General features: G+C 42.8%; 1 protein-coding gene across 2 annotated transcripts in view; it reads right to left on the bottom strand.

The window, feature by feature from the left end:
• USP54 (ubiquitin specific peptidase 54) overlaps nt 1–27,515 on the bottom strand; it is a 1,958,070-nt gene that overhangs the window by 689,634 nt on the left and 1,240,921 nt on the right. For both annotated transcript variants that reach the window (XM_069240548.1, XM_069240549.1), the window contains one exon: nt 5,726–5,845. In XM_069240548.1, the coding sequence (XP_069096649.1) occupies nt 5,726–5,845 (120 nt within the window). The remainder of the gene's footprint in view (nt 1–5,725; nt 5,846–27,515) is intronic.

The following is a 27,515-nucleotide window of genomic DNA, read 5'->3' as shown; positions in this document are numbered from 1 at the left end:
GCAAATGAATTGCTGTATACCCGGTAGAGAATGAAATCCCATTGCAAGGTGCAGCTAATTTATTGGCTCTGGGTTCCTAGGGTTCTTGATGAACCTACAAGCCCTATATATCCCGCCACCAGAAGAATCCAGCAGATGTAGCGGTATATTGCTTTAAAAAATCTGACATCGTAGGAAAAAGTTACAGAGTAAAACATTGAGAAAAATTGCTGTTTTTTCACCTCAATTTCAATATTTATTCATTTCAGCTGTTATTGTCTGTAGGAAAACCTTGTAGGATCTACAAAAATTACCCCATGCTGAATTGAGAATTCTGTCTACTTTTCAGAAATGTTTAGCTTTCTGGGATCCAGCATTGGTTTCACACCCATTTCTGTCACCAACTGGAAGTAGGATGAAAGCACAAAAAATAGTAAAAATGGGGTATGTCCCAGTAAAATGCCATAATTGTGTTGAAAAATTAGGTTTTCTGATTCAAGTCTGCCTGTTCCTGAAAACTGGGAAGCTGGTGATTTTAGCACTGCATCCTTTGTTGATGCCATTTTCAGGGGGGAAAAACAAGCCTTCTTCTGCAGCCCTTTTTTCCCATAAAAAAAAAAAAAAAATACAAAAAAATGTTTTGCTGTATTTGGGCTAATTTCGTGGTCTCCTTCAGGGGAATCCACAAACTTTGGGTACCTCTAGAAACCTTAGGATGTTGGAAAAAAAGGATGCAAATTTGGCATTGGTAGCTTATGTGGACAAAATGTTATGAGGGCCTAAGCCAAATAAAAAGCCAAAAAAAGGCCTGGCCCAAAAACGGGGTTAATAAAGTCATGGGTTACATCGGTAAGGAAATGCAGCTGTTTCTTACTAATATCCAGCAAGACTGCACAATCTGAACCACCCTCAAGGGCAGCTACCAAGTCTTAAAAATCCTTCATGAAAAAATGAGCAAGGTAAGGCTGTATTGCTCTAAGCTCTCACAGTGGAAAGGGAGGCAGAATGTTGATTTTTTTTTGCCTAGTTCTACCCTCCAGTCCACACTCAGAAGGAACAGAGTGCTCAGATGAAATAAAACACCATCAGTAACAAGGGAACACAAAGTAAAAGTTAAGGCTACCACATATGTTCTGTTTAAAGTCGGTTAAATGGTAAGTCTTTGACCATTAGGGAGTAGTCGAGGCCTTTTCTGAGTCTCTTCACTTCTGAAGCATCAGGTTTTGTATATCCTGATGTTAATGGGGGCTTGCAAAAATTGTAGGAAGGTAACAAACAAATACTTTAGACTGAGTCTCTTGCAAAATGGAGGGTTGCAAAACTTTAGGAAAACCCATGCTAATCTGAGGATGAGCAATAACTTCCACAAGGATCTCCTTAACGCACTGTCCCGTTGCCCCTAAATCTGAAGCACCATCAACCTCCAGAATTGAGCTTTTAACTCCCTCAGCTGCCACTTCCTGAAGATCAACAAAACCAGCTGGATATGTGCAAGAGTAGGGAGACGTTTGTCTACAGTAGTAGTAATAGAGTCACTTATTGAGCCTTTCAAAGAATCAAAATCAATTCACATTGGGACCAGCTGAAGGAAGTGAAGCAGCAGCAGGGGCCTGGGGAATTTCTTCATGGTGCCTGTGTTTATGATTCTGCCTATGACGAAAAGCTACGCTGCTTAGAACAGCGGCACCAATTAGTATCACACTTGCAGGGAGGAGAAGAGCTGCAATCCTGATCACACATCTCTGCAAAAATTCAGAACCACAAAACCAAGCAACCACACTTTCCTCAAGAGGTTTTCAATATAAGGTCCTCTGGTAATGTACAGCCTGCACTTGGTGGTCTGATCGGTCTCAAAAAGCTGAAAGAGACATCACTGTAACCAGCCTAAACCGTAGAAGGACAGCCCAAGGTCGGGCACTTCTGGACAGGTTCTGCAAAGCTGGTACCGGCTACTCTGAACAACAGAAGACTTCAGCCAAAGAACCCTCAAAAACCTGCATCGAGCCTCTTTAAGAAAGGGGAAAAAATAAGTTAAAATACAAAAGAAGAACTTACCTTCTTAGGCCTATACCAACTAGAGGCCTATCATCACCAGAAGACAGGAAAAAACTGGATTTTCTGTTAACACTTTTTTTTAAACCTATTTACATATTAATGGGAAATGAAACTGCCAGCATTAGCACTTCAAGGATGCGGAAGAGGGATGAAGTGGTATATGCCTCTCATATCAACTCTTTACTTGCTGTAAGTGCTAGATCTATTAATCACTTTTATGCAGCTGTGCTCAATGCTCCTGAGAAGCCCTTGGTCATGTGGGTGTACTTCCCTTAGAGCTCTGCGTCCTGCTATTTATATGTAAGGAAATAGCATGTCCATTGCCTTGATGTTCTGCTTTTTAATGTCTCCACATTGCCTTTATCTGTCTATTCTTTCCTAATTGGGGAACAAGCTTTCCTTCATTTCTGTCTTCTTCTTGCTTGATCTTTTTAATTCAGATTTCTCACTCTCAACATTCTGTGGACTATAGTACACGGTCACCAGCTAGAATCTGAATTTTCTGTTCCAAGCCCAGTATTTACTTTTGAGTTTCTCAGCCTATTTCTGCTTGAAGTAGTTTCATCTGTACTTGCTCTCTATTTCGTAACAGAGAAATGAACAAGAGACATATTGTGTGTGGCTATTATCTGGCTTAATCATGAAACTACCACAGAAGTACCCAGAGCTCCTAGGGCATGTCAGTGTGAGAATATATCTCATCATTCAAAAATTCAAACTTCCTAACAAACATTTGGCCACTGTACCACTTTTGGACCTGTGACAAACAGGCAAGTTCTAACTGATTTTGTGAGTATATTTAAGTGTCTGATGGGATCTATACAGCAAGAATCCACTGAAGGTTTCTTAGCAGCTATTACTGCAGCAGCTCCTCTAATATAACTGCAACATCAATTCCATAAGAAGCCCGTGTATTTAGTGATTTACTTGTTCCTTTACCTCAACAAGAGAAATCTAATGACACGTTTCACATACATAATAAAATACTGAAATGCCCAATGCATTTTAAGACCACAGGCCTGATTACGATCTTGGCGAATGGAATACTCCTTCACAAATGACAGCTATTCAGTCTGCTGTATTACAATGTGCATAGGATATAATAGCATGGTAATATGGCTGACTGGATATCTGTCTCATTTGTGATGGAGTAGCCCCATCCGCCAAGATCGTAATCAGATTCTATGTCACAAATGTTCTCCTGACATTGAGACTGTGTTGTGAAGAAATCTTAAACGTTTGATTTGAAAAGGTAGTTGAATCCAGATTCCAAGATGCATATATCAAGTATTGAAAAATATGATTACGTGTATATTCAGCCCATCAATTGGTGATGGCTGCTAAGTAAATCCAGCTACACATAAGTTCTGAAATGTGATAAATAGGCTGGTCTACATAGAAAGGCGGTATTAGAGCATACATCAAATGATAAAAGGGAAGATGACATTTCACATTTTCACTCGTACGTACCCAAACCTATTCACATGGTAGAATTCATTAACCTAACTCTACAAATTGCAGTGAAGGGTTGTTAGTAAAACAACCATACTCCTGAGTCTTTGCAAATAACTGTGGTCAAACAGCTGCTAAGTTAGGTGGACGCAACCGAGCAAAATTAATTGGTGACTGTGCTATGCTTCCAGCACACACTTTAAGGTGCTATGCATTAAGCAAATGAATAAAGCTTTTAAGGCTGTAGCTCAGAACAAGATAAAACTGATCCCACAATTTTATCAAGAAATGAGTGAGATTTAATTAATTGGTCTACAGCAGATTATCAGCTCCAGATAAAATCGTTTTGCCCTGTTTTAAGTGCTATAGCTTGACTTGCACCATCAAAGCTGCGAACCCAGTGTTATTTTTCGGTTATGGAACTAATTGTTGTGAATAAGATACCAGTTGTTTTAAATAAAATACTTTAAAAAGCTGAAGATACTGAATCACTTCATGATCTATAAATTATCTCTGATAATGACAAGCGAGGGAAAAATGAAATGTGGACAAATATATCAGTGAAGCTTAAACTTTCAAGGGTACATTCTGGACTACTTTCACTATGTAAACGTTCCCTGAGATGTATGTAAGCCATTTGCATTTTCCTAATTGTTATTTCCAATATTTATGAAAATATAGCATCAATTATGATTATTTCACATCCAAGCACCATCTATATATTAACTTTAAGACTGCTATTCTTCTGTTTTGATGCTAAAGAAGAAAACACACTCTTCCCCCACCAAACATATGACTGCCTAATTGATTTAATATCTGACTGTCCAGAGTTGTCCTGCAGGGCTGGATCAGCCAAGTGTCTAAGATATCTGTTGGCTGAAGAAGATCTGTACTGTGGTGGTGGGCTTAATATCACAACGAAGATATTGAAACCATGATTATCCACATGAAAATCAAAACTTCATTTAGGTTGTTATTAAAAGGAACCTTCATCAAATAGACATCAATGCTTTTCAGGTGTCACTTTTTGCTCATGTCTTCCAAACCCTGGAGACTGTTTAAGCCTGAAACGGCACGTCTGGGGTGTGCAGCCCAATCTCCTTGAGCTACTTCATTAACCCAATCCAAATAATTTCACTACAATGGGTGCACTGCCTTGGGCTGGTTTATGGGCATTGCATAACCCATGCCACTACAGTTGGTGTGGGTTCATGCTTGGCTCTGGGATGGGCTGTGGAAATGTTTGCCCTGCATTGATCCAGAAGGCAATATTACTCTCCATGCAGATTTTTAATGGACCCCGCCTGTAACGCAAGCCTTAACATAACTGCACAGCAAACTGTCAGTCTTGTGACCCTATTAGATCTAACAGAGGCAAGAATAGAAAAACAGTGGATGATCTGCCCGAGAAATCAAAATTTGCAAATTCATGGTCAGCTAGACAAGGTCACTGCAACCTCGCAAACAATCAATGTAATTAATAAAAAAGACAGGAAAGAAATTATTATTGCCCAGGAGGAATGACCAAGCATGAGGGCATCTCAAACCTGGCCAGCAGTTATCACCTACTATGTCGGAGAATCTGAGAAAGGCCTACAAGAACTAAAAGGGAAGTCGTGTCAAGAAGTGAATGTATTATTTTCTTGGTTAGTCACTGTATTTTAAAATTATTCTTGCCTGTTGAGGAAGTAATATTAACAGCCTGCTCTAAGAGATGATACACTAATAAGTCTGCACAATGTAAGCTATAAGCATTAACTGAACAATAAGACATGCTATCCAGTATATAAGAGCTATAAAAAAAAAAAAAACATTTGGCAACAGGTTTGTAAACACTTTCTGCTGATTTTACTTTATTTAAATTTTATTTAGATCTACCGTAGAGAGAAGTGACTATCCACTAATTTTAAATTGCATTAAAATTAGTAGAATGGCCAGACAATAAATAAATCAACTTTGGGAAAAACAAACAAATTACAGATATATTGTTCAAGCTGTAGTACAACAAAAAAATACTGTTTTTACCTAGAGTGGCGTCCATTAAAAACGGAGATACATACATCAGAAATAAAAGAAATTATAATTTTTTTAAAAAGTTGTCATGCACCGTCAAGTGATTTTGCACTTCCACTCAATACTCTTTACAAACGCTCCTCTTCAACATGTTAAAGTTATCTAGATTATGACAGATTATTATAAGGAGCTACAAGCAATCACATTATGCACTGAAGTTACTTACATATAGCTTCGTTACAAAGAGACAAAGCCGTACCGCAGTCTCCCTTCTGCTCCAGATGAAGTGACTGCTCGAAGATACTATCAGCTTCCTGCATGGATCGCTCATAAGAGTCACTCCTTCCTGCATCAGTCAACAGTGCACGTTTTTTTATCAATATATCTCCCATGCTATAACAGCGGTGCAACAAGTCTATAGATCAGCATTCATAAAAATACCAATTTAACAAAACTGATTAATGAACTGCCAGGTTGCATTATGGACCAATCGGGTTTCTACAGACCGTGCATGCAGTTTCACACTAGGCATAGTTAATACAAACTCTTCCATTAGTAACAAACTATATTCTACAGATGAAAAGTAAACTTTGAAGCAATTCACCCCGCTGGAGCTTTTAAGAAGCAAAAAGTACATCACAGAGTCCCTTAAATAGCTCTTTCTTTAAACTACTACCAACGAAAAAGTGGCATTGGGGCGATTCATTTTTGACAACATCCTACTAACAAGCACCGGCAAAGCCAATAGGTCTGGCTTTGTGTTTACACATGAAAGCCAGATCTGTCAGCTTTGCCAGTGCCTATTCTGGTATTATTTTGTTTCTGTAATCAGTGAACAATAGTTTGCCTTTTTAAATTAGTATTTGAAAGATCTCATTTGAAGAGGGTTCATTCGCAAACAGACAGAATGGTGTGTTTTCATGAGTTTATGAGAATCCCGTGTCGGTATACGAGTAATTGTGCACGTATGCACTTGCGGTTCATTTTGTGTCGTTACGTTTGCATTTGTCTATAAGCGTACTTATGTGTATATATGCTCATTTATTTTATTTCTTCTTTTCATAAAGTGCAACTCAACTGAGGCGTTGTCAGATGACTGTTCGAAATTAACAGTAGAATTGGGTTAACCCGACAAACCACCAAAGAGTTATCACGAGAGCAGAAACTCATGGAAAATGAAAATGACAACTGTTCAAAACCAGAATCAACTTGGTGTAGTGAAGGACGAAACCATCATAAAAGAAAAACATCAGATTACGTGCCACAGGGGAATAAGAGAGAAGAAATAATGGAGGCAGAAGTTTTAGGGTATAGGAAAATGTGAGAGCTATGCTGAGTTAGAGCTATTAGCGTTGTAAATTCCTAACTGGACTTTTCTTGCCACATAAATTGAAAATGAAAAGTAAAACAGTTGACATAATCGGGCCGATTCGTGTGCTACGGCTACCATGAGCGTGAGCTCAAAGGGTAGACACAAAAGGAAAAAGAAGTTCGCTCGCAGTCAAATATATCGGCAAACGTGCAATCATCCATGTGACAGGGGCAGTCTGCAAAGCGGTAACAAAACCGCCCCAATGAGGGACAAATGTAAAGCATTTACAAATGATAACAAAGGATTTAAGAAAGGGCAGCCCATGAACGAGTGATAGAGATGTGTGTGCAGTGGGTGTAGTTAAAAGCCCACAATACTAACAAGAGGTTAGAGGGCTTGCGCACTCGACCTGAAGAGGTCATAGTACGAGCAGAAAAGCATAGCCTAACCGATCCGATCATTAAACAGCACAGATTTCCTTGTTTTTGGAAACAGTGATGGAGTTGGAATTAAAGATGTAAATCTGGAATTTACAGTACATACAAGTGTGAAATAGGAAAGCAGTTAAATAAGAGTGTATGCAAATTGTCATCTTGACCACCAATAAGTGGGCTGGTCAGAATTAAAGAGTTGGTCTCTGGAGACCTAGGCCTGAGTCAAAACAGCATTTGAAAACAGAGCTGAAGTTCAGATATCAAAAGAAACAATCCATCAGCATATGTATCTACATTCACTGGTGCTGTGGGTCACATTGCTGGGCTTTATGAACCATTCAATGTAGGAGGCTGGCCTGGTTTCTAGTGGGTATCTAAGGTACTTACACTTTATAACAGGTCCAGTTATCCCTTATTAGTGAAATGTAGGCAGTGTTCTAGCAGCTTAGGCTGTCTAGAGGTAGATGTAGCAGAGCAGCTTAGGCTGAACTAGGAGACATGCAAAGCTTCTGCAATACCACTATAGTTACACAGTATTTATACAAAATAAAAGAAAATACTCAGTGTTACCACAAATAAAGGTACTTTATTTTAGTGACACAAACCCAAAAATATCTTAGAAGCAATACTCCTTCTGGAGATAAGTATTATACACAATATATACAATAGTAACCAAAATCATGTAAGTAAACAGTCATAGAATAGTGCAAACAGTAGAAAATACCATAGAATGCAATGGTTCTACAGGCAACACAAACCATATACTAAAATAGTGGAATGTGAATCACAAATTCCCCCCTGGGCAAGTGTAGTGTGTGGAGGGGTGCTGGGAGTGTAAGAAAACACCAACGGTAAGTAAAGTACCCCACCCCAAAGCCCAGGAAAGCAGGAGTAAAGTACAGCAAATTTCCTCAGGACACCCTACAAGTCCTGATAAGAGATTTTGCAAGAACCAAGCGAGACTGCAAGGAACAAACAATGGATTCCCAGACCCAAAGACCTGGGGAGAAAGGAGACAAAGTCCAGAAATCGAAGAAGGGTCCAGGAAGGACAGGAGCCCCTGCCAACCTAGAAGATGGTGCAAAAGCAGATTCTCCAGTAAGAAGAAGAGTACAGAAGAGCAGCAAAGAAGATGGCTGCAGGTTCCTGCTTGGTGCAGGTGATGTCCCATGCCGAGTTGTTGGATGCAGGCTGTTTGTGTCGCTGGGTTCCGCCAACAAGCCTTGGTTCACACAAGTACGCGGTTTGTGTCAAAATGGAGCTCCCTGGATTCAGGAGGGACCGGGGGTCTCGATTTAGACTGAGGAGACAGAGGGGGCTCTCAGCACTTCAGAGAGCCCACAGAAGAACAGGCAGCACCCACTGGAGTCCCAGGAAATTGGACAGCTGGACCTTAGGACAGTCTGGGTAACTTCGGTCCACCACCTATGTTCCAGGGAGCATGCTCGTCATCAGGAGAGGAGTCGCAGAGGACTGGCTGTCATCACAGAAGGGTGCCTGCAGAAGCAGAGAAGTGACTCTGTCACCCCACGGGAGATTCGTTCGGTTCTTCTGGTGCAGGATGAAGACAGGCAGTCTTCAGAGCGTGCACACCTTGGAAACTGTTGCAAATGCGGGCTGGAGCTGAAGTTGAAGATCAAAGGAGTCGTCCTGGATACTTTGTTGCAGTTAGAGCAGTTCCTGGAGCAGTCTGCGGTTGATCCCACAGTCAAAAGCTGAAGCAGAGGATTCCAGGAGGAGTCTTGCAAGCTGAATATGAGGAAACACCCAGAGGAGATAGCCTAAATAGCCCTAAGAGAGGGATTGGCTACCTAACCAAGTATGCACATATCAGGAGGGGTCTCTGACGTCACCTGCTGGCACTGGCCACTCAGAGGTCTCCAGAGTGTCCCCACACCTTGGAACCAAGATGGCTACTGCCAGGGACACACTGGAGGAGCTCTGGGCACCATCCCTGGGGTGGTGATGGACAGGGGAGTGGTCACTCCCCTTTCCTTTGTCCAGTTTCACACCAGAGCAAGGACTGGGGGTCCCTGAACCAGTGTAGACTGGCTTATAGGGCACCATCTGTGCCCTTCAAAGCATTACCAGAGGCTTTGGGAGGCTACCTCTTCCAAGCCTGTAACACCTATTTTCAATGGGAAAGGGTGTAACACCCTCCTCCCAAAGGAAATGCATTGTTTTGCCTTCCTGGGATTGAGCTTCTCAGTCCCCAGGACGGCAGAAACCTGTCTGTGAGGTGGCAGCAGCTGGGGCTGCAGTGGAAACCTCAGAGAGCTGGTTTGGCAGTACTGGGGGTCCATGGTGGAGCCCCCAGGGTGCATGGGATTGCCCACCCAATACTAGATTTGGAATGGGGGATAATTCCATGATCTTAGACACCTCACATGGCCATATTCGGAGTTATCATTGTGAAGCTACATATATGTATTGACATATATGTAGTGCATGTGGGTAATGGTATCCCGGCACTCACGAAGTCTGGGGAATATGGGTCCTGGACAATGTGGGGGCACCTTTGATAGTGCAAGGGTGCCCTCACACATAGTAACTTTGCACCTAGCCTTCAGTAAATGAAGGTTAGACATATAGGTGACTTATAAGTTACTTAGGTGCAATGAAAATGGCTTTAAAATAGTGTGTGCACTATTTCACTCAGGCTGCAGTGGCAGTCCTAAAGAAAAGTTTTTCTGAGCTCCTTATGGGTGGCAAAATAAATGCTGCAGCCCATAAGGATCCCATGGAACAACAATGCCCTGCGTACCTAAGTACCATTCACCAGGGACTTATAAGGTGGGTCCAGTGTGCCAATTGGAATTGGTAAATTAAGCCACTAAACTATAGTGACTAATTTGGAAGTAGAGAGAGCATAAGCACTGGAGTTCTGGTTAGCAGAACTTCAGTGACACAGTTAAGCATACTGACAACAGACACATAGGCCACAAACTATGAGCACTGGGGTCCTGGCTAGCAGGATCCCAGTGAGACAGTAAAAACACACTGACCAACACTCACAAACAGGCCAAAAATGGGGTAACCATGCTAGAAAGAGGCTACTTTCTCACACTCAACTATGGAGGAGAAGAAAATGGAAAATGGCATGATACAAAAGATGAAAAACTATGCTATTATGCTATTGTGGTCCAAGTATCGATAACAGGCAAAAACTCTTTTCAATCACTCCACCTGACGTGATACAAAGCAGTCAAGCAATATTGGAAAAGGGCAAGACCGGGTGCCTTGGAATTAAAAAGCAAACTTTTAAAGCTAGGCTCTACGACTTAGTTACTTTCTGATATTACAAAAAAACAGTAAGACGTATTGTTCCTTTGGCAAGAATTCAACAGGAATCCTCAATAGTTTCACAGGAAACCAAACCATGTCATGCATTGAGTAAAAGAAGCAAAAAACTGTTGTACGACTGAGAAACAAATCAAGCTAATTTAAGTTTTATCCACATACAAATATCACATGCTTTAATGTGTCATCACAAACATTAACTGCACTGTTACCACAAACAAAAAACATAAATATAATAAGACATCAAATGGGCCAATCAGCACTCTATTAACACGCATTTGCAATGCAATGGGTCATGCATTTGCTCGAGTTAGAGCTATTAGCATTGTAAACTCCTAACTGGACTTTTCTTGACACATAAATTGAAAATGAAAAATAAAACAGGACCGACTCTGTTACATGGATAATTGCACTTTTGCCGATATGTTTGACTGCGAGAGAAATTATTTTTCTTTTTGTGTGTCTCCTTCGCGCTCACGCTCTTGGCGGTGAATTGGCGTTTGCTTGAGCTCGAGCAATTAGCTTTGTAAACTCCTAACCGGACTTTTCTCCGCACAGAAGTTGAAAATGAAAATAAAACAGTTTCACATATCTAACTGGACTTTTCTTGCCATATAAAATGAAAAGTAAAAGTTTCACATAAGGGACCCGATAGCCGCCATCAGCACAAAGCAGACACACAAAGAGAAATAAAAGATCGCTAGAGGTGAAACCTATTGGCAAAAGTTCAATTATCTATGTAACCAGGAAAAGTGCAATTAACTATGTAACAGGATCGATGTCAGGCAAAGCATGCGACTACTGCCCAACGAGATCGCACTGCCAAATAAAGAGAAAAAGTAGTCCAGAAACCAGACAGAAAACATCGAGCCTCGTATGTTTTCAGTAGTTGGTCGATGCGCTCGAGGAGGGCTAGACACCGGAAAAGGCATGACGTATGCATGCCTTTCACTAATGAAAGCAAGCGGATTTTAAAAGGCAATCCCATGAACCAATGAAAGTGACTGACATGACATGGGCATTGTTAGAAGCCCAAAGAGAAATTACAACAGGGGACAGGGCGATTTGCGCTCGTCCCTATCCCTATAAAAACTATATGCAAACATTATTAGGCACATTGATTATAAAGAATGCATCACTGATGGAGAGGGGTCACTTATGTGAGAAAGTTGTTTTTATGACTGGCATGCATGCATCACCCGTTATGGCAATGGAAGCTGCACATTTTTGGGAGTTGTCTTACTGAAGTCTTCAAATTAGTGCTCCGAGTTGATGTGATGGTGCTACATGAAACAATGAATGAGGTTGCAGAAGTGAACACAGCATACACTGTCAAATGCTTGGTGTTAGACCTGACAGCCTTAGGGTGGTCCCCCTCAACTTTTTGCCTGCATCCCTCCACTTTCTGACATTGTTTTTGCTGGTTTTAGGACACTGCGCACTTTACTACCGCTAACAGGTGCTAAAGTGCATATGCTCTCTCCCTTAAAACATGGTAACATTGGCTCATACCCAATTGGCTTACTTAATTTACTTATAAGTCCCTACTAAAGTGCACTACATGTGCCCAGGGCCTGTAGAATAAATGCTACTAGTGGGCCTGCAGCACTGATTGTGCCACCCACATAAGTAGCCCCTTATCCATGTCTCAGGCCTGCCATTGCAAGGGCTGTGTGTGCAGTTTCACTGCCAATTCGACTTAGCATTTAAAAGTACTTGCCATGCCTTAAACTCCTCTTTTTCTACATATAAGTCACCCCTAAGGTAGGCCCTAGGTAACCCATAGGGCAGGGTGCTATGTAGATATAAGGTAGGACATATACCTGTATATTTTATATGTCCTGGTAGTGTAAAACTCCTACATTCGTTTTTCACTGCTGTGAGGCCTGCTCCTTTCATAGGCTAACATTAGGGCTACCCTAGTATATTGTTTTAGTGGTAGATTCTGATCTCAAAGGAGTAACAGGGTAATATTTAGTATGGCCAGAATGGTAATACAAAATCCTGCTGACTGGTGAAGTTGGATTTAATATTACTAATTTAGAAATGCCACTTTTAGAAATTGAGCAGTTCTCTGCACTTAAAACCTTCTGTGCCTTACAATCCACATCTGGCTAGGTTAGTTGACAGCTCCCTTGAGCATTTCACTCAGACAACCCCCTCCACAGGATGCTCGGTCACACCTGCACACATCTGCATACTGAATGGGTCTTCCTGGGCCGGGAGGGCGGAGGGCCTGACACATTTAAAAGGACAGTGGCCTGCCTTCACACAATGGACTGCCAAACCCCCTGCTGGGACCCTGGCAGACAGGATGGAACTGAAAGGGGACCTTGTGCACTTCTAAACCACTCTTTGAAGTCTCCCCCACCTCAAAGGCACATTTGGGTATATAAACGGAGTCCTGACCCTACCAATGCAGACAGTTCTGGACAAGATACCTACTGGGAAAGAACTCTGAACCAGAACCAGCAACCTGCCAAGAGAGGCTGCCTGGCTACCTAAAGGACTCACCTGGCTGCCTTGCTGTAAAGGACTGCTGCCTTGCTGCCTTCCGGCTCTGCTGAGTAGTGCTCTCCAAAGGCTTGGATTGAGCTTGCCTCCTGTTTCTTGAAGTCTCAGAGCCAAAAAGACTTTGTCTCTGCTAAGAACTCCTTGTGCGGTAAAAATCAACACACAGCCTGCCGGAATCATAGCACTGTGCACTGTGCTATGATTCCGGCAGGCAGTGGGAAAATCATCACAACGCCGAACCAGAATGACGCAGCCCGGCTCCCCATTTGGAGATCGACGCAGCGCCAGCGTTGCGACTGGAACTTCGACGCACGGCCCACTGGATCGACATATAGCCGAGCAAGAACGACGCAGCCTGACTTCCTATGAGAGGAATCGACGCAGCGCCTTCCGTGCGACAGAAATTTCCCACATCGCCCACCGGATAGACGCAGCTCCTGTGACTTCGTTCTAGAAATCGACGCAAAGCCTGTGTTGCCTGGAAAAGCATTGACGCATCTGCTGTGTGGGCCCGGAAAAACCGACAAACACCTCCCTGTTTTCCACGCATCTTATCCTCTGTGGTCCTGTGCAGATAATTTAGACACAAACTAGGTACTTTGTGCTTGCAAGAGGCACTTATTGCTTTTTAAGAACTAAAGCCTCTATCATTACAAAAGTGATATTTCCACTTGTATTTATCAAATCTTGATTGTTTTGACGTTATTCTACTCAGATAAATATTCTATATTTTTCTAGACCTGTGTGGTGTATTATTGTGGTGTTTATACTGTGTTTTTGCATGATTTATTGCACAAATACTTTACACATTGCCTTAAAAGTAAACTGCTCAGTGCCAAGCTACCAGAGGGTGGGCACAGGATAATCTGGATTGTGTGTGACTTACCCTGACTAGAGTAAGAGTCCTTGCTTGGACGGGGGTAACCTGACTGCCAACCAAAGACCCCATTTCTAACACTTGGCGTCAACATGTTTCAAATATCTTTTTGTTGTTCTACGATTCTTTAATTCGAAAAAAAAATGCAATATTAAACACTGCCCAGGGGCCGGCTTGCAGCTTTAGTCAGAAGGCAGGTACTTTGGTCGGGACACACTGCTGTGCTGTAAGGCAAAAAAACTAAATCACCTGAAAATTATGCTGGCTGTCTCATAGATTCATATATGGACACCCAGGAGGGTAACCAATCCTTACTCCCCACCCACACTCCCAACCCACCCGTAGTCCCTACACCACAAGGAGCATGCAGGGTGCTTAAAACATTAGTTGACATTAGTAGGCCGATTCAAAGCGCCATGGCTGCCAAGAGCATGAGCGCGAAGGAGACACAAAAATAAAAATAATTTCGCTCGCAGTCAAACATATCGGCAAAAGTGCAATTATCCATGTAACAGGGTCGGTCCCCAAGTAGGTAACAAAACAGACTCAAGGAGGGACAAACGTTAACTATTTACCAATGATAGTAAAGGATTTTTTAAAGGCAGGCCCACGAACAAGTGAAAGTGTTGGGCGTGGTTTAAAGCCCACATAGATACCAACACATCGTATGCTTGACCTAATAAATAGATTAGGACATTATTAAAAAGGGAGATGTTAAGCATATAGGATTCAAAAGTTCATGTGGGGGTAGCTTAGAATTAAAGTTGATTTAAGGAGAGATGAACATGTTGGAGGATAAGTCTATGGAGTTTAAAGGGAATGGGTGGATGGGTGTGAGGGGGGCTGAGGAAGAGAGATAATAAGCAGGTCAACAAACGGAGGAACTAAAGTGACAGGGATCAAAATGCAAGATGCTTAGGGGTTACATGAGGAGGAAGGTCCTAGGCAGACTGGGAGAGCGTTAAAAGGGCCCTATTAGGAAGATGGTTTTCTAGAGGTCAGTGAAATGAATGAAGTTGCATAGATTTTAAACAAGTGCTGTTAAGCTATTTAAGAAACTGGAGGGGGCATTAGAGCACCCCAGTTCAAATGATGGTAAATTCTAGATGGTAGAGGTTGCACAAGAGAAGGACTGTGGGCAGTTTGAAAGCCGCTTAATTTTTAAGGTAGAGCCTACGATAGCATGTGCTAGTGCATGCGAGATGCTGTAGTAGTAAGAAAAGGACTCGGAGCCCCGCCAATGTCACGTCAATGTGTTTCATTGGTTCATGGGCTTGCCTTTTCAAATCTGCATGCTTTCATTAGTGAAAGGCATGCATACGTCATGCCTTTTCCGGTGGTTAGCCCTCCTTAAGCGCAGCGACCAAGTACTGAAAACATACGAGGCTAGCTGTTTTCCATCCAGTTTGTGGACTACTTTTTCTCTTTTTTCGCAGTGCGATCTCGCTTGGCAGAAGTCGAGCACTTTGCATGAAAACGACCCTGTAACATAGTGAATTGCACTTTTGCCAGTTATGTAGATAACTTGCACTTTTGCCGATAGGTTTCACTATGAGGTAACTGATATTTCCATTTGTGTGTCTGCTTTGCACTGATGGTGGCCATCAGCTCGCTTATGTGAAACTTTTACTTATCAGTTTATATGGCAAGGAAAGTCCAGTTAGTTATGTGAAACTGTTTTATTTTCATTTTCAATTTATTTGGCAAGAAAAGTCCGGTTAGGAGTTTACAATGCTAATTCCTCGAGCTCAAGCAAACGCTAGATCGTTTCCATTTCCATTCTTTAGCAGTGCGATCGCGCTACTATTTTTTCCACTTAATGAGGCAAGAACAGTCGGGTTGGGAGTTTACAACTGCTAATAGCTCCAACTCGGAGAAATGCGAGACCCGTTCCATTGCAAATACTTGTTTATATTTCAGACTAAGCTTGTCCATACTCCTCAAGCTGCTGATGCCACCAGAGATTTTAAGGTAGTCGATTATAAAGTGCCCTATGCGGAACACCAACTTAAAGTAATACTTTGTTTAATTGATGTGCTATTTATGTAATATGATATTTAATGTGTATGTTTACGTGTTTCATTCAATTATGTTTTTAGGAGTGCGTGTTCGGAATGGACGTCTTGGTTTCCATTTCTGCATATAGGCACGAAAGTTTAAAAATGTGAGTACATTTTGCATGTGTGTCTGTGTAGCTGTCACTGTGTGGTTTAAAACTTAAGTGTCCATAAAAGTGTATGTGTTGTTTATGCATCTCTGTGTTCTTGAGTATACTGGTGTCTGCCTGTACATCAGTTTTCATCTACGTTGTATGTGCTTCATACAAATGTGTGTATGTATATGTGTGTGTGTATATATGTGTCTGCTTGGTTGTGATTGCGAGTGTGAATAACAAAGAAAGAGAGATTATGCTAACCGATGTGTGTGCTGCTATGGGTGTCTCTGATAAGGTTATGGCAGTCACGCATTATGTAAACTAAATGTAGAATTGGCTATTAATTAATTGCATTGCTTTTGTCAAGTCTGCATTTTACTAATGAAAACAGGCATAATTACAAAAGCAGTTAGAAAATAAGATTAAGAAGTGAAAATTTGCAAGTGAAGAACAAGTTAATAGCACATCTGGATCTAATATGACCCAAAGAAGGCAGAGTTCGTTTTCATTTACGAAAAGCCGTCAATGGACAGGCGCATATACAGAATGCAGAAATATGAGCGTCTTGGCTGGAATTTACATTGGAAAATAGAGAAAAGGTACGGCGCCAGCGAGCGGGAAAGATGACAACTCGAAGGATAAGGCAACGCAAACGAAAGGAAAGGCAGGTCTAGTTCTGGTGGAAAAAACATACCTCTGAGTCGGTCCTATATATTGAGGAAAAGATAGGAAAACCGATGGAAGGAAAAGAGTCTCTTTGGAATATGCCACTCTCTTTGCAATCAGTGGGAAAAGTGCACAATTGGCACTCGAAACTGGTTTACGGGGAAAAAATGAGAAATTATATTGCGGCCACTAAACAAGTAGACACGGTCACACAAAACAACAACTTTGGAAGGTCTAATGTTGTTAATAAAGTCGATAATATTTCTACTAGGTAGACCACTCTTCCCTAACACCATATGATATGTGAAAATTTTAGGAAATTAAGGGCGTGGCAGGGAGGCAAAAATAGCAGTTGTGATAGGAGATTATGGGAAACAAGTTAAATGGCTGGACCTTTTCCTTTGTATGCACAGTAACCGCCCTTCACACAAATGCAAAATTTGCCTGGGAAAGATGTTAACCTCTTAGCTGCTGGGCCTTTCCCCCCCATGGGCTGAGCCCTTTTTTGGCTATATGGGGTGGTTCGCACTTAGGCCTTCATAACTTTTTGTCCACATAAGCTATCCTTGCCTAATTTGCGTCCCTTTTTTCCAACATCCTAGGGATTCTAAAGGTACCCAGAGTTTCAGGGTTCCCCTGGAGGAGACCAAGAAATTAGCCAAAATACACTTAAAGATTGTTTGTTTTTAAAAAAAATGGGAAAAAAGGGCTGCTGAAGAAGGCTTGTGTTTTTTCCCTGAAAATGGCACCAACAAAGGGTTTCTGGTGTTAAAATCACCATCTTCCCAGCTTTCAGGAACAGGCTGAGTTGAATCAGAAAACCACATTTTTCAACACAATTTTGGCATTTTACTGGTACATACTTCATTTTTACTATTTTTGGTGCTTTCATCCTCCTTCCAGTCAGTGACAGGAATGGGTGTGAAACCAACACTGGATCCCGGAAAGCTAAGTATTTCTGAAAAGTAGACAACATTCTGAATTCAGCAAGAGGTAATTTGTGTAAATCCTACAAGGTTTTCCTACAGAAAATAACAGCTGAAATAAAAAAATATTTAAATTGAGCTGAAAAAAACAGCAATTTTTCTCCACGTTTTACTCGGTAACTTTTTCCTGCAATGTCAGATTTTTTAAAGCAATATACCGTTACATGTGCTGGACTCTTCTGGTTGCAGAGATATATAGGGCTTGTAGGTTCATCAAGATCCCTAGGTACCCAGAGCCAATAAATGAGCTGCACCTTGCAATGGGTTTTCATTCTATACCGGGTATACAGCAATTCATTTGCTGAAATATTAAGAGTGAAAAATAGGTATCAAGAAAACCTTTGTATTTCCAAAATGGGCATAAGATAAGGTATTGAGCAGCAGTAGTTATTTGCCCATCTCTTAATTCGGGGGTGCCCTTACTAGCATGTGAATTACAGGCCATTTCTCAAATAGACGTCTTTTTTACACACTGTCTTACATTTGGAAGGAAAAAATGTAGAGAAAGACAAGGGGCAATAACACTTGTTGTGCTATTCTGTAGTCCCCCAAGTCTCCCGATAAAAATGGTACCTCACTTGCGTGGGTAGGCCTAATGCTCGCGACAGGAAAGGCAACATGGACATATCACATTTTTACATTGAAATCTGACGTGCTTTATGCAAAGTGCCTAGCTGTAGATTTTGGCCTCTAGCTCAGCCGGCACCTAGGGAAACTTACCAAACCTGCACATTTTTTAAAACTAGACACCTACGGGAATCCAGGATGGGCTGACTTGTGGGGCTCTGATCAGGTTCTATTACCTAGAATCCTTTGCAAACCTCAAAATGTGGCCATAAAAACACTTTTTCCTCATATTTCGGTGACAGAAAGTTCTGGAATCTGAGAGGAGCCACACATTTCCTGTCACCAAGCATTCCCCCAAGCCTTCCGATAAAAATGATACCTCACTTGTGTGGGTAGGCCTAGTGCCCGTGACAGGAAATGCCCCAAAACACAACGTGGACACATCACATTTTAACAAAGAAAACAGAGCTGTTTTTTGCAAAGTGCCTAGCTGTGGATTTTGGCCTCTAGCTCAGCCGGCACCTAGGGAAACCTAGCAAACCTGCACAGTTTTGAAAACTAGATACCTAGAGGAATCTAAGATGGGGTGACTTGTGGGGCTCTGATCAGGTTCTGTTACCCAGAATCATTTGCTAACCTCAATATTTGAAAAAAAAAAACACTTTTTCCTCACAGTTCGGTGATAGAAAGTTCTTGAATCTGAGAGGAGCCACAAATTTCCTTCCACCCAGCATTCCCCCAAGTCTCCCGATAAAAATGGTACCTCACTTGTGTGGGTAGGCCTAGTGCCCACAACAGGAATAGATCACACAACGGTCAATGTTGGTACCTACATGAGGCAACTGTTGACCCTGGGGTGATCCATTCCTTACGCAGGCACTAGGTATAGGCACTCAAGTGGGGTAGTGTTTTCATCAGGACAGGTGAGGAATCACTGGGTGGTAGGAATTTTGTGGATCGCTGCATATTCCTGTAGTTTGTGTGACAGAAATGCAAGAAAAATAGAGTTTTTATTCAACATTTCAGCTTTGCAGGGTATTCTGGGTAAGAAAACTTTGGGGAATCCACACAAGTCACACCTCTGTGGAATCCCCCGGATGTCTAGTTTCCAGAAATGTTGGGTTTAGTATGTTTCCCTATATGGCCGCCGAACCCAGGACCAAAAACACAGGTGCCTGCCTTACAAAACCAGTTTGTTTTGCCATAGATAATTTTGATGTCTCCACAATACGATTTGGGTGGTGGAATTTGGGGCTGAACTAAATTGGGGAGCTCCCAAGAGAGCACCCTCTCTGTGGTTGGCTCCGCATTCACCTGCTCTCTGGGTTGGGCTAACCCACTATTGCCCCGTTGCCCAGACTGTGCTTGTGAAGGGACAACAGGACTGTCCTTATCACCTCCCTCACAATTTACTGGAAGGAGTTATCCAATGAGACTCCTCCAACTGAAAAATGACTCCCAGAGTCTGCGCCATTGTCCTATCCCTCAGATGCTGTCTCAGTATCTGCCGTCTCAGTCTCTGATCCTATGTCAGAGCTGTCCTCTATAACCCGAGTGACGACGTCAGCAGCAGTCATCCATCAAGATGCCATCTCTGCTATTGGCTAAACTGTTGCTCTAAAACACTAGCCTACATAGATAGTCACAAAATTGCTGGTGTGTGTGTGTGATACGTGCAACAGTAGAGGCCACCTTACCTGCGCTTCTTCCCTCAATCGTCACGTTCTTTTAAGACACTCAAACACCTTGTCACATACCATTCGTCACAGTCTTTAGCACCTCCTACGCCCAGTCCAACAATCATTATTGGTGCTCCCACTCCCATGTCCTCCTCCTCGGATTCCCTCATTACCACCCAGCAAACGTTCTCTTCATCTCTCCATAGCCACCCCAACCCCGCACATACATTTAATTTGTATTATAGTGCAGGTAGTGGCTGACTTTACTAATGTACTCAGCTATTTACATAAAATACAGATTTGCTCTTTGCAGTAGGCATACAAACCTTCTGCGCTTCTTTATGGCACTAAAACTGCCACTAGACAAAAGTCTGATCCTTTTGTAGCAGAAACATAATCACAAGACTTACTTGACTTTTTTATTGCTGCCTAAAAGCTACAGTTGAAATGCGTCAGTTGAAGTATGCACATTGCTTTGAAGACGCAAGCTGCAACTGCAAGACAACTGGTGGCAAATATATATATCGATCACTTTTATATGTGGGTCTGGTTTTCCTGGGGGCCGATCGCAGCCCCCAGGGAAACCACACATGCATTGACAAAAGTGATCTATATATATATATATATATATATATATATATATATATATATATATCTGTATTTTTTTGGTAGTTGTAGGGTTTTGTTGGGGGCTAAAATGTCCCCCAGGGAAACCCTACAACTACTAAAAAAAGTGTTGCCCCCCGCAGGGGGTCGCCCTACCCACGGACGACCCCCTGTCAATTTCTTTATTTATTTTTTTGTAAAAATTAGCCCCTCAGGCTGGCGCGATCGCGCACCCTCAGGGGGCACCAACCTTGAAATAAAAAAATATGGCCCTTGGGGGCGGCCCGTTTTCCGAGTGGGGCCGACTCCCCCCAAGTGAAATCCCTGGTGTCTAGTGGCGTTTCCTGGCCCCCGGAAACGTGTTCAGGAAGGCCTCGTATGAAAGGGGAGAGTCTCCCCTTTCATACGAGGCCTTCCTGAATGTGGGGAAGGCCATTTGGGGCCATTTTCCCCATCGGAGTGACGAAAGGGGCTGGGGGGCGGGGGGGAGACACGGAAGAGCTTCTGTGTCTCCCAGGGGTTTAAAAATAAATAAAAAAAGAATATCCTCAGGTGCAACGCACCCAAAGATTTTCTAACCCCCTCCCTGGTGTCGGCCACTGGTCGTGACCCGCACCAGGGAGGTAGTGCGGGCATCGGCCAGTGGCCGACACCCGCACTTAACGGGTTAACAACAAGAAAGGAAATGGGCTGATATCCAAAGGTGACTGACCCCGAGTGAGATAATTCCTGAATGTAGCTCAGTCACTCACCCAAAAGCTGAAGGGGACTAGCCTGAACCCCCCTCTCTGTATAATGCATGATGTTTGTCATGTTGAAGTGAGAGCACTAACACCAACAACACTGTTAATAGCCAGATCTAAAAATGAATAAATAATGAGTATTTGCTACTTCTACATGACTTGCACAGCACTTAGTGCTCACAATGTAAATGATAACTAAAACGAACAATGAGAAATATAACTAGGCTTTACAATCTTTTTTGAGAAAGATGTCTTAACAGAGTTCAGTTTGCACGTGGATCGAAGCAGGTATAAAAGAGAAGAAACCAGTTCACAGAATGTGATCGTTTGGACAATAAGGCATGAAAAAGCACAAGAAGCATAACTAATATTCCAGTCTAGTGTTTTATCTCTTCTGTGGCAATTTTAAGTCAAATACAGCTCTGATTCCTGAGAAACTGTACGGAGAAGAGTGATTACTTTAAGGAATTTGACATCCTGATCAATAGACTGACTGAAAGGGGTTACCCCAAAAGACTGGTAAAGAGAGCCAGGAAGTGTGCTTGGTTTAATCACAGAGAGGCTCTTCTTGAACCCAAACAACAAAAGCCAGAGAATAACAGGCTGGCGTGCGTTACTACATTCAGTCCAGCGAGTAATCACATTCGGAAAGTAATTTTACAACATTGGCCGCTAATCAAGGAACACCTGCATACACAGGAAGGCCCACTCTTTTCCTTTAAGAATGGGAAAAATCTCAATGACACCCTCACCTGCGCACTCCTCCCACAGACACCAAAAAGAAATGCAAACACACTATGGGACTTACCAACCGTAGTCGGTCACTATAAATGCGGTAATTGCGCAGCGTGTAAAATGACTTTCAATACCACATAATTTTGTCATAATAATTACACATTTACCCTGCCCAAGTTCACCAACTGCAACATACAAGACGTCATTTATTCCATCTGGTGTCCCTGCAGACTGCTACACATAGGAGAGACTACTCAATAGGTCAAGTGCCGGATCCTACAACATAAGAGTAGGATTAAGTGCAAGAAACAAGGAGCGTCGCTGGTTGAGCACCTCGAAATACTACAGCACAAGTGGGAAGAGTTTAAATGGCAGATGGTCGAACAAATCTCTTTGGGACCAAGGGGTGGAGACAAAGAATATATCCTATCCAAAAGAGAATTATTTTGGATAGAGAAATGTGGCACTATCAGAGAAGGTCTCAACACAATTGAAGATTGGTAGCATTCTGCCCTATGATAGACTCCCACCAATAGACTCCCTTTTACAACAGGCACTCCCTTTGAGTTCTTAGAATCCTACCCACAGGAGGTACAGCTATCTGACCGCTCCACACCAGGTCCATTGTTCATGAACTGCATAATAACACTGCACTCCCTTTGAATCCTACCCATAGTCAGTACAGCTACCTGACCGCTCCACACTGGGTCCATTGTCGATTCGCAGGGAGACTGAAACAATTGTTCATGAACTGCATAATAACACTGCACAATGTGCCTCTACTAATGAAAATTTACTGTGCAATTGTTCTAATGTGACCCACCATATTGTACCTATAACACCTGTACCTCCAGAAACACATGGACATACGAGCCTACTTCGTTCATATTATATCACTAACCACTGTAGTGTGTATAATATACATCACGGTACCATCTTGCCTCGACATCTGTCGAGAGATAAGTCATCGAACTGTATCAATTTTATTCAGTGTAATGTGTTTTATGCTTCAAATCATGTCTCTATTCCATCATGATCTTATCTGGATGGAATTACACGGATATACCTCATATTCATGTTACCAACACTATATGACTTATGTTACCAACACCATAAGACTCACCATGACTTTGGGTTGGGTATTATTGTATTGTATAATGTACATTACTGTACTGCCTTGTGTCGACATCAGCCGTCGAAGCATGTCACTGTATTTGACATCTTTTTAGTTTATGGTTTCTGTTTTACTCCACATTTTTACTTATTACGATCGACAGTGCCTACATTCTATCCTCAAAGCCCGCCGGCCGAAACAATTGTGTTTGCACGGCCATGACGCAGTATCCGTTCTAGTGAACGGACCAGAAAGGGAACCTTCCTTTTACAGTCCGCCTGTGACTAATTTGCGATACAGCCCCACTAGACTCAGCGCCGTGATTGGTTGAATCTCAAACCAATCACCTCTTTTTATGCTCGCTCCAACATGGAGGCGTAGCTTTTCCAAATCACATCGCACATATGACGTGTGGCCGCTCCGTGACACAGGATTCATCGTGCACGGGCGCAGCCTTTTTATAATTTGACTGGAATCCTTGCCAAGTCACCACGCATACATCTGCTAGCTGGATGTGATACCAGCCAACAGTAAGGACTATCCCATACCTGGATTTATTCCTTAGCCCCACTCTAATGTTTTGACCTGCCTCGCTCTACAATGAACCCTCCGTTTTTGTAGATACCCAGAGCCCCGGATTGGTGCGGTGCTCCCGGTGGATTCTTGATTCTGGGACCCATACAACACCCGTAAGTGTTTTATGGTTTCTCTAAATATAGATCACTCTTTCCCACGCTGAGAAATCCAATTAATGGATTTTATACCCTTGTTTTCAGCCATTTGGGGCCCTCTTCTCCTACAACATAAATCTAGACCCACAGACCCTGGAACATTTTCTGTAGTAGTTACTACCAGATGGTTTCGTACACACTGGAATTTAGGTGAGTTTTGATCCCCTAACCACCGAATCTTTTTAATTTTTTTTTATAACAATTTTAATATATTTTTTGATTCACCAGTCCTCTACTAATTGAGTGATTCACACTACCCTTGGGTGCTACCGGTTGGAATCATGTTGTCCTGATGATGACCCCTCTTTGACTCACCTCCATACGGGGTCAAAACGTCGACAAAATTAAAAAAGTGGATTATATGAATATACATTCTTTGTGAAACTTCAGGGCTTCCTGGACTCAAAGGAGCTCCTGGAATTCCATAAATTTCTTTTTGACCACTTTCTCACACACTGTATATATCACCTTCACGCACCTGCACCCCAGCACTTTCCCTGTTCATATTAGGAGCACCTAATTAGACAAATGCAATTTTGATATACAGAATGACATGTACAAAAGAAATGTACATGCAAATGTCTAGAATAACATGTTCAAAGAATGATATGATGTAATAAAATTTCGCTGATGTTACACTATTTGTACACGGAGATTTCTTAAATTATCTATTTACCGCGGAAGTCTGGGTTACTTCCCCCTTGCATTGACTATTCATTCAAAAACGCATTTATTACCCTGGTCATTAGGGTTAGAGGGTATTTGCCTCATTGTTTTACTTCTTGAGGATTGTGGACATGAATTGCTGGGCTCCCTGATGGCTCTGCACAATCCTGAATGATGCTTACAGCAAATGGCCAGGGTTGTTGGTTCAGCCCTCCTTGAGAATGGAAATACCTGCGGCAGTGTCCAGATCAGCCCGTTCCCATTCAGCCCCATTGGTGGAACACTCCTAGACAGTTTAGGTAGGCTACATGTTCAGTAGTTGTTCAGGCCTGCAATACTCATGTCCAAAAGTTTGGAGTCAGTAGAGCACTGCTGAGACACTGATGGGGGAACAGCAGTCTAATCAGGCCAGAGTGAGTTTGAAGACGCTCAAATGGCGGGCCTCAAAACTTAGGGCGACACCGATTAACATTGGAACATGGAATCTGCGCACACTACTGGATAACATCTTGGCAGACACGCTGAAGAGATCAGCTATTGTCACCAGAAAGCTCATGCACTACAACATTGACACTGCAGCCCTTAGCCAAATTCACCTTGCTAATGAAGGATCATAGAGAATGAGCTTATTGATTTTCATCTTGAGGGTAAGGCAGAGAAAGACTGGAAGTGATTTCCCAACACTGACCACACAGAAGCATCAAAGGTATTAGGGCCCTTCACATGAAGGCACCAAGACTGGTTTGACAAAAGTGATGTGGAAATATGGGCCTTACTGGTTGAAAAGCACCACCTGCATCATGCCCACTAGATGACCCATCTTCAGCAGAAAAGGCGGCCACCTTCATCAACGCTTGACAAACAGTACAAAACAAACTGCGCAAAATGCAGGACTTGTGGCTGATCACCAAAGCAGATGAGATACAGGTGTATGCTGAAAGGAATTACTCCAAGTGGGTTTATTAAGTCCTCAACACACTCTATGAACCACAGTCTTCTGGAGCTTCTCCCCTCGTGAGTTCAGATGGCATTACCCTCCTTACAGATAAGTTACAGATCCTCCAGAGATGGACTGAACATTTTGAAGCAGTTCTCAACCACCTCAGCTCATCAATGATGAGGCCATCCACAGGATGACCCAGGTTGATGTCAAAATCTGTGGTCCTGTGCTGCTACGGAAACTCACTGAGCTGTTTCAGTCCTTCTGGAACCAAGGATCCATTCCACAGGAACTGAGAGACACGTCCATCGAATATCTCTATTAAAGGAAGGGCAATAACCAGGTGTGTGATGATCATCATGGAATCTCGGTGCTCTCGTCAGGAGGAAAGGTTCTCGCTCGAGTTCTGCTGTACTGTCTGATCACTCACCTGGAGGAGGACAAACAGTCGGAAATGCAGTGGAGCTTCCACGAGGGCCATAGAACCATTGATATGATGTTTGCCGTGCGTCAACAACAGAAGAAGTGTTAAGAGCAAAATTGTGAACTCTAGACAACTTTTGTGGACCTCACAAAAGTGCATGCCTCTGTCAGTAACCAGGGACTATGGAGGATCATGTCAAAATTGGACTGTCCTGACAGATTCTTAGTAATGCTATGACAGTATGATGGCTTGTGTCTTGGATGACGGTGAAATATCTGAGACCTTCCCAGTCACCAACGGCATTAAGCTTGGGTGTATTCTAGCGGCCACGCTGTTCAGCATGATTTTATCTGACACTGACGGATCCCTTCAAGCACTGCACTGAAGGAATAGGCCTAAAATACAGAACTGATGGAAAATGCTTCAATTTGAGGGGACTGTGCGCTGTCAGCAAGGTGAAGGAAACTGTCCTGGGAGACTTTCTCTTTGATAACAAATATGCGCTGAATACTAGTACACAGCCAGAAATGCAAGCCAGTATGGACAGGTTTTCATCCGCATGCAGCAACCTCGGTCTCGCCATAAACATCAAGAAGACTGAGTTCATGCACCAGCCAGCTCCACACGCTCTATACACAGAATCACCCAGCACTGTAAACGGACAGAGACTGCAGGCATTTCACGTACCTGGGCAGTACCCTTTCCCTAGCAGTGTCAATCGATGCTGAAGTAAACTACATAATTGTGGAAGCCAGCTCTGCCTTTGGGAGACTGCAATCCTATTTTTGGGAGCATAGAGGGATTAGCCTACCAACAAAGCTTAAGGTCTACCAACCAGTGGTGCGTCCAACTCTGCTGTACGCCTGCAAGGCATGGACAGTCTACTGGAGTCATGCCCGATGGCTCAGTCACTTCCACAGGTTCTGTTTATGCAAGCTTCTGAGAAACAGAGGGCAGGACTAAGTGCAGAATACTGAAGCCCTTTCTTAAGCCAGTCTGCTATTCAGTTCATACACTGCTGATGAACACCCAGACCAGATGGGCTGGGCATGTTGTCAGAATGTCAGAAGAGCGCATCCCAAACAGCTCTTCTACAGAGAACTCACTGAGGGGAAAAAGCTCACACGAGGACAAAAGAAGTGGTTCAAGAACACTTTGAAGGCCTCCCTGAAGTCTCTCAAGATTAACACCACCACCTGAGAAACCCTTGCAGTGAAGCATTCAGCATGGCCCAGCGTCATTCACAAAGGTTGCCAAACCTCTGAGGAGAGGTGCACTGCTGAGGCTAAAAGAAAGTGTGAGCTGTGCAAGTCCAGAGCGGCCCACGCATCACTAACAGTGTCATCACATGTCTGACCGACGTGTGACAGAACGTTCTATGCAGAATTGGAATATTCAGTTGTCTTCAGAAGTATAGCAGTGGTACAGGTCCACAATGCTTATGCACAAAACACTGGAGCCAGTAGAGCGCTGCTGAAACACTGATGTGGGAGAAGTGGTCAGATCGGGCTGGGCTGAGCTAGACCATGCTCAGGTGGCTGGGCTGAAGGTGGAAGTAGGGCTGCTG

Source organism: Pleurodeles waltl, chromosome 6 (genome assembly GCF_031143425.1).
Source record: "Pleurodeles waltl isolate 20211129_DDA chromosome 6, aPleWal1.hap1.20221129, whole genome shotgun sequence".
Lineage (NCBI taxonomy): Eukaryota > Metazoa > Chordata > Amphibia > Caudata > Salamandridae > Pleurodeles > Pleurodeles waltl.
The sequence above is the reverse complement of the archived record's forward strand: the minus strand, read 5'-3'. Positions and strand labels throughout refer to the sequence as shown.